This window comes from Penaeus monodon, unplaced genomic scaffold (assembly GCF_015228065.2).
Source record: "Penaeus monodon isolate SGIC_2016 unplaced genomic scaffold, NSTDA_Pmon_1 PmonScaffold_589, whole genome shotgun sequence".
Taxonomy (NCBI): domain Eukaryota; kingdom Metazoa; phylum Arthropoda; class Malacostraca; order Decapoda; family Penaeidae; genus Penaeus; species Penaeus monodon.
The window spans coordinates 43,495-52,429 of NW_023660873.1; the positions used below are offsets into that span (position 1 = coordinate 43,495).

The following is an 8,935-nucleotide window of genomic DNA, read 5'->3' on the forward strand; positions in this document are numbered from 1 at the left end:
TGCTACCAACCACCTGAGCCATACAACACCTTTTTACTTGTTAGTTACCGATCCCAGCATCCGGAATAACAGCCTATGCTTCGTCCTTCTGAATCGTTCGGGGCCTCAGGATTGACTGGTTCTTCATCTGCCTCTTGCTCATTCAAGGGTTCAATTTCTGCTCGGGCGACATATGGACGTAATCGGTTTGCGTGGATAACCATATCGTAACGGCGGTTCATAGGATGCTGCACGGCGTATGTTACTGGACCAATACGTCGTCTTATTCTCACTGGACCGCTAGGGCGGCGTGGCGGCCGCGCTGTTGTGTCAGGTTCTCCTTTACAAGGACGAGGTCGTCTGGATGGAACTCGTGCGGGCGACGTAGGTTTCCATCGTGGTCCTGCGCCCAGCGTCTACGAGCTTCGCGGAACGTCTGAACGGCTGTTTCTCTGGCTGCCTGCAGGCGCTGTCGGTACGTAGCGGCTGCGGTCTCGTCCACGTCCTGTTGGTTCGTGTTGCCTACGGGGAAATATAGGTCTCGTCCTGTCAGAAGAAATAGGGGCGTGTCTTTAACGCTTCTGTGGACCGATGTGTTGAGCAATATGGGAGCAAATCGTCCCAATCCTCGGGATGCTCCAGGCTGAGAGTGGCTAAGGCATCCTTTATCACACGGTTGGCCCTTTCTACCATGCCATTTGCCTGTGGGTGGTAAGCTGTAGTAAACATGGTGCGAATTTTCAAGATCCTACATACATCTGTTAATAACCTATTTGTAAACTCGGTACCTCTGTCTGTCAGTAGGGCTTTTGGTGGACCAAAGAGTGTAAGATACTCCTTTAAGATCGCCTCGGCTACTGTTTCGGCGTCTTTACTAGGCAAGGCTATCATCTGAATAAACCTAGTGAGATGGTCAATCAGGACCAGCACATACCGATTTCCTCGTGCAGAATGATGCAAATCTACAAGGTCTGCTGATACTCGGTCGAATGGACCTGTAACATCTGGCATATGTTCTAAGTATGCCCGTCTAGTGAGGCCTTTGCGTCTCTGACAAGGTACACAAGATTTAACGTACCGTCGTGTCTCGGCGAGCATACCGGGGAAATAAAATCTTTCTCGCAGTCTACAATAAGTCCGAAAAATCCCAGGTTGTGCTGCTGTGGGGTCGGAATGCGCATATTTCAGTGCTTCTGCTCGTAAGGTCCTCTGGATAACAATTTGGGCAACCACTCTTTCTGGGAGAGTACGGAGATGGAATAACACCTCTTCCCGTAACTCAAACTCATCAAGGGGGACGGGAAAACGTCTCCTCGGCAATCTCTCTTCACATAAGAAGTTATCATTTCATTCCACAGTGGGTCCCTGCGCTGCTCAGCGGCTATATTCTGTGGATTTAAAAGGGGATTATTCTCCTGATCGACAGGGTTCACATGTCTACTGAGTAAATCTGGGACATGATGGGCTTTCCCTGGTTTGTAGATAAGCTCATAATTGTGCATTGACAACTCATGCCCCCACCGAGTCATCCTAACAGATTTCGTTGCTTGTTTAAAGACTGAAACCAGGGGCGGTGATCGGTGTAAATGATAAATCTGCGACCGTAAAGATATGGATTATAATGCCTAACTGCCTCCACCACAGCAAGAGCCTCCAAATCAATAGTGGCGTAGTTTCGTTCGGCATCCCTTAGCTTGCGGGAAAAAATATGCCACAGCATGAGGGTGACCATCGGCATCGCGCTGCATCAGGCACGCGCCGATTGCAACGCCAGAAGCATCTGTATGCAATTCGAAGGGCTTAGTAAAGTCTGGTTTGCTTAAACAAGGGGATATAGTTAATGCGTGCTTGAGCTGGTCGAAAGCCTTCTGATGGTTGATTTCCCAATGGAATTTCATGTTTTTCTTTAACAAGTTAGTTAGGGGATTTGCAACCTCTGCATAGTTTGGTATATGGCGTCGGAAGAAACCGGTCGCTCCTAAAAATTGTCTGACCTGCCTGGGTGTACGAGGGGGTTTCATCTTGGCAATCGCCTCTACCTTCTCCGGGTCTGGTAAGACTCCTTGTGGTGTGATCAAGTGTCCAAGAAACTTAAACGTATCTACTGCAAATCGGCATTTCGCAACATTCAGACGAAAACCTGCGCGAGAAAGCAGCCCTAATGTCTCATGAAGGTGCTCAAGGTGCTCCTCAAACGAGCGTGAATACACAACGACGTCGTCCAAATATGCTAGTGCGTGACGCCCTAAAACAGGATTGAGCACCGCGGCGATCGCACGCTGAAACGTAGATGGAGCCGTGGCGAGGCCAAAGGGCATTCGACGGAAACTGAAAGAGCCGCGCTCCATCACTGAATGCGGTTTTCAGGACGGTTCTCCTGAGCTACTTCTTCGGTCAAGTAGCAGATCTCGCGTCGAACAGGGGAAAAACACTGAGTGCCTGAATAATTCATCTATTGCCTGATCATAGCCGGGAATCGGGATAGCGTCGGCCAATAGTAATCTAATTTAATTTTCGGTAATCTAACAGAATACGTAGCCGTTCCGGCTTTCTTAGTAACGAAGCACCACGGGGGATAAACCAAGGGGATGCAGAGTGCTCTAATTCCATCTTCGAGCATCTTATCACATGGAGCGGATTTGAGTGCGGTCGCTCGGGTAATCTCCATTGTTCGTTGGTACTGGGATCTTGATTGTCGTACGAATATTATGTGCAATGGGGGATCGCCCATGGGAGACTCCGTATCAAACAAGGTGAAGCATGGTTGCTAAGAATCTTAGTAATGCTTCTTGCCTAACTGACCAAGATGTGCAAGATCGGCCTTATGAATTCGACCGTAGAAGGTTGTTACAGCATTCACCTCACATGAACAATTTGAAAAGTACCTGGAAATCATCCCGGCATATACAAATCATTTTATTAAACAAACTCTTGATCAAAATCACTTCAAAATTCAACAAATGACCATGTACTTATTCATCAAGATCCAAATATGTTTAAAATTTACATCCTCTGCATTCAAAAGATGTACATTATGGGAAAACTTTTCGCCTGCCATTTCATTCGTTATTAGGATGTGGATCATGGATGGTTAAACCTCAGATTATATTACTAGGGGTTACTGGACCTCTAGTTTAGCAATAGGGAAAACCTGGCTCGAACAATGACTGGTCGTCTCACGGTCGTTAACCACCCAGACACTAAGTTCATTATCTTTTACATTCAGGACTGAATAGGGGACAAAGAACCGTGTCGTATCCACTATGACTTCATCACAGTATCGTGTAACCCATCAGATATACCAAAATGAATAATCGGCCGGCACGCGGCGGGCAAAACTGTAGATGTTTAAGCATTTCGTTGCTCGTCGCTGCTACTCGGGACGCGCTTCCGAGAGCTGCCTCTTAATTTGTCGCGGGTCAGACGACAGGGGCAAAGAGAGTAGTAATCCTAGGGTCCTATGAAAAAGCGGTAAACGGTACCGCGAGTTAATACCGTTAAACAAATGCATAACTAACACACCAGACAGGAGAGTGGTTAGACCATTTAAAAATTGAATCTCCGAAATGAAATACACTCCGAGGAGAATATCTCCCGAAAATATTAGCTATCATCAACCACAGTACAGCGTGAGACATTTAACTCTTTCAGATAAGGTAAAGAGAAGTTGTACAAATTTCGGACTGCACGGAAGTGACTCTCCGACGCGCCCGTAAAGGTTTGAAAGGATGGCCTTGTGGAATTCTTTTGTAACTGAGAGACGAAAACGCTACGTACAATTGTAACTTCACTGCCGCTATCAATGAAGCAGGGGTTTTTTATTTTATGTAAAATTAATGGCTACTAGCGGTTGCCAAGACAGAAGCAATATGACCAGTAAATAGGAGCTGTATGGCTGAGTCTGATTTAATTCTGTGCCGCCGATACGAATCGCGACTGTGACCCCGAGGGCATCGCTCACGGGCATTGGGGGTTGGCGACCCGCGAACCTCGGAAACCAGCAGTTATACGCGAGGTGACCCGTTCCTCGAGCAATTATCGCATTTAAGCAGGGGTTTCGGATTCGCTAGACAATCTTGCATCATCATGTGTAGAGACCTTGTGAATAAGAAACAGTATGGGCGAGTTTGTTTTACATTAGGAAACGGGCTTTGGCCATTGTTACGGGGACGTACAGATAGTCGAAAGCGAGGGCGGTCCTTCGACTGACGACGGAGTTACACTGCAAGCGCCAAATTTTCTGTGCGGTGTTACTAAAATCGGGTAGGGTTTATCCTCCACAATCACTAACGCCTCAAGGCAGCCATTGCGGCAGCCCCTGCAAAAATATACGGCGCAGTAATCCGTCGGGCGCGCGCCGTAGCTCTCGGGTAGTCTCTTTACTCCTTGGTATACAACTGGTTTCTACGTAACAACGAAACACACGGGGAGACTGTCCTTATTTGTACTTATCGAGGGTGACGAATATATAGACATATGTAAATATTTATACATATATATCTATATGTATATATACATATATATATATATATATATATATTATATGTGTGTGTGGTGTGTGTGTGTGTGTGTTATGTGTGTTTGTGGGTATGTATGTGTCAAATCTGGTGTGTTGTTTATACATATAGATGATTATATGTGTATATATAATATATGATTTATTATCGGAAGTAACAAATTCAAAATCATCAGACACCACCATAAGAACAGCGATAGAGAGCTCCAGGCGAGTCAATTGTCTTTGAGGATAGTGAAAATACGGGAAAATCGTGGCGCTAGTGCTCGACACCCTGCGAGGCAGGACACGCTCATCAAAGGAACCGAAACCGGTCATAGCAAGAATTGATAATGACAAACGGCCCGCATTGAAGGCATCACGTGTATGCTCACTATCTGATAAAACCCGCATATTTCATTCTCACATATGGAAACCCGTTACTGTGCCGTAAGGAGAGTCCTCGCCCACACTCCTTCAGATGGGATGGACAAGGGCTGCCATGCCCCTCGCCTCAGTTCATCTTGACGAGATGAATCTATCGATAGCGACTGAACAGGGCCAGAGGGTAAGAGTTTACAAACCATTCGTCGGGACTGCCACACTTTATGTTAATAGGCTGTTTGTATTTAGTATGAATCAAAAAACGTTCTTTCAAAAACTCTCCTGACGGCTTAATGAATAAGATTAGTATCTTAAACGTATGAAAGGTTACACGCATAGCACCCGAAATGATAATAAAGCTTCATTTGTGGAAAAAAAACTAAGACTGGACACCATGGAGAATTGGGCAGTTATTGGAAAAATTAGCGGATTAGGACTGTTGAGCAAAACAGCGACAAATCCTAGCCAATGAAAACTTCAGAAAATGAACGTATATTGTCATTCTGGTACCATTTTGTCATGGTTGCCATATTGTCATGTCATTCTAGTTGAAATTTAATTAGGGTTGTCATATAATTCTAGGCTGCCATTTCGTATTCGGTGTCATGTCATCTTGTTGTCAAATTATTGGCATCATAATTATGGTTGCCCTATTGCCATTCTCGGTTGACACATTGGCATCATGTCATTGTAAATTCTGATCGTCTATTTTAATTGGTTTGCCATATGCCCATTCTGGTTGTTCATGTTGCCATTCAGAATTGCTACATTGCATTGGTTGTTAATTGTTACTCTGGTTACCATATTGTCATTCTGGTATTCATTTTTTTTTCTGTCATTCTGGTTCGCCAATTGAGTATTTTCCTTTGACTCATGTCATTTTTTATTACTGATTTGTTTGTATTATGTGACTTCGAGTTTATTATTTTTACATGATGACTAATCAGTAAAAGAATAAATATTAGAAATATGATAATTCTGTTGTTATTAAACTTGAATCGTTTGATTTTCAGTCAGCAGCTGAAATACGTAATTTTTTTGATTGATGTAACATTGCTTCCGGTAATAATTAATTTCCTTGCTTAATTTATCATTACGTTAATGTCTAATCCTCCATTCAGGCAGATGATTGTTGATCCGCCCGGGGCACTAATTACCCTCATTATCCCCAATAATAAGGACAGGATAATGATAAGCGAATAAGTTTATGTTTATCATCATTATTTTTATTTACTCTATATTTTATTTTATTATTACTATTTTTATTATGTTTGTTATTCTTTCATGATTTAATATATTGTTAATATTGTATCTTGTTAGTTATTCATTATCATTTTCATGAGTATTCATATCTATTTAATTTTTATTATTTTAGTGTTGATTTATGTATTTTATTAATAGTTTTTTTATTATTGATACTATTTTACTCATATTTATGCATTATCTTTGATTACTGAATTGCTCCTTTTTTATCTATTTCTATTTTATTTCACGTTTCATTATATATTATAGTTATATTTTGCAATCAATTCTCAAAATTTATTGATTTTCTATTTTTTTCCTTATTATTATTTATTATTATTATTATATTATTATTATTATGTTGTTTGTTGTTAGTATTATGATCCTACTACTATGCTATTATCACTATTTATATTGTATTTATTATTTGCCAATTTGTTTTTTTTTATTATTTGTGATACTATTGTACTATCATTTATTCAATATCTTTTATTACTGAAATTCTCATTTTTTTTAATTATTCTAGTATTTTATACCGTACATTATTATTCACTGTCATTATATATTTATAGTTATTTTTTGCAATCAATTCTCAAATTATTGATTTTCTTATTTTTTTCCTTATTTTTTGTTTTTTATTTTTATCGTCTCTTCATGTATTGTTTCTTAAATTAATATATATATATATATATATATATATATATATATAATATATATATATATATATATATTTTTATTCCACTTTCCGTGTTCTTCTTATTATTCAACTTATTCTTTTCTTTCTTATTTATTAGTGTAATCTATTCTCTTCTTATTGTTCCATTTTATTTGGATCGCTTTCTACCTTTTCGTTTCTTCTTTTTTTGTCTCATTCTTCCCTTAATGCTTCGTCTTATTTGATCGCTCTTCCCTTTTCTGTTCCTTCGAGTCTCCGGCTGCGCCTTCGAGCAGCGTACGTCGTTCCAGCGCAATGAAAAAGAAGACTCCCCACTGGAGATCCAATGGCGGGCCTCCTTCCTCGTCGAGCCCCTCTCCCCCTCTCTGTGAGGGCGGAAACTTAGTGCCAGTGGAGGTTTGTCGTGCTGAGGATGAAGAGAGCGCGAGGGTGGGCGAGCTCGTCGCTGGTGGGGGGTGCGGCAGCATGAGAGCTGCTAACTTCTACCTCGGGTCTGCGGGTAGAGGCGCACACTACACACACACACACACAACACAACACATTTACACACAACAACATACACAACATACACACACACATACACATAGACAGATAGATAGATGATAGATAAATAGATAGGTAAGATATTGTATTCATAAATAATTATTCAACTTACCTACATATTTACCTAGTTTCTACATTAATATATAAATCCTGTATATATATAATATATAATATATATATAATATAATATATATATATATATATATTTATATAGCATATTTATCTATTTATATGTATGTGTTCTGTGTATAGAAGTATGTATTATCTTATGTTAATGTCAGCTAGCTAAGTGGCTATATACCTACTTTACCTACATTATTCTACTTACATACATCTACCTATCTCGTATTCTACTACCTACCTACGTATTGTCTGTCTATATACTACCCATCTCCTCTTGCTAGTCAACCTTCCTGACCTGCCCACTATCTGAGCGGTGTATCACCTGCCTATATATCTTGGTTAAGTGAAGTTTACGTTAGGTGTAGTTGTATTTGTATATACGTTAGGGTAGGCTTGAATAGGTTAGATTTGGTTTGGTTTAGGGTTTGGTTAGGTTTAGGTTAGATTAGGTTAGGTTTATTTAACGTTAGGATAGTTTGGTTTTGGGTTAGGTTAGCTGAAGTTTAGTGGGGGATAGATATGTTTATTTTATGCGTAGCTTAGGTTTAGGTGGGTTCAGGTACTTTAGGTAGTAAGTCTATATTAAGTTTAGTTAGGTTAGATTTGGTAGGTTAAGGTTAGTTATCTCGTTGTATTAGATTAAAATAGGTTTAGTTAGTTAGTACTTTATGTTTTTTTATGGGTTTTAGATTAGGTTTTAAATAGGTTAGAGATGTATTTATGTTATGTTCTGTTAATTATGCTAGTTAGGTATAGTAGGGTATGTTTCGTTGGATGAGGTTTGGTTAGATAATTTAGATCGGTTTATTAAGGTCAGAGAAGGTTTAGTTACGTCATGTTGTGTATGGTAGATTAGGTTTCATTAGGTTAGGTTAAGATTAATCTCATAAGTTTAGTATGGATTAGATTACGTTTAGTTTTACTAGGGTTAGTAAGATTTGGTTGGTTAAGTTAGTTTAAGTTAAGATAGATTAGCTTTAGTTTCGTGAGATTAGCTTAAGTTAAAATTCGATTTGGTTTATCAGGTTAGGTTAGGATAGAGTGTTTGCTACGATAGACTTAGTTTACATTTAGTTAAGTTTCGTTTAGCTTAGGGTGGTTTTGTTTGGGTAGTTCAGGTTCAAGTTAAGTTAGGTTAGGTCGGTTATTAAGGTCCTCTAGGGTAGGGTTAGGGTAAGTTAGGATTGTTAAGTTACATTCTTTAACGTAAGTAAAGTAAACATCATTATTGAAACCGAACCTAACTACACCTAATCATACTCAACATAACCTAAAGAAAACCTATATTAATTAACATAAACCTAATATAACATAGATAATATAACGTAAATTGATCCTAATCTAAATAATGAAAAACTACGTACCAAAGCAAACGACACTACCCTAACGTTTAATACGTACGGTTAGGAGGTGTAATCAAGTGTGTAATGTGTAATCAAGTGTTGTGGAAAATGAGGACAGGTCATTCCAATGTTGCGGTATTGCGGTGTAAA

The 8,935-nt window shown here is 39.8% G+C and overlaps 1 protein-coding gene across 1 annotated transcript; it reads right to left on the reverse strand.

The window, feature by feature from the left end:
* Positions 1-268: 268 nt before the first annotated feature.
* LOC119571310 lies at positions 269-1,508 on the reverse strand. Its single transcript, XM_037918688.1, has 3 exons — positions 1,311-1,508; positions 768-1,188; positions 269-681 (listed from the first exon to the last, which is right to left on the reverse strand). The coding sequence occupies exons 1-3, from the start codon at positions 1,506-1,508 to the stop codon at positions 269-271; spliced, it is 1,032 nt and encodes a 343-aa protein (XP_037774616.1).
* Positions 1,509-8,935: the final 7,427 nt, after the last annotated feature.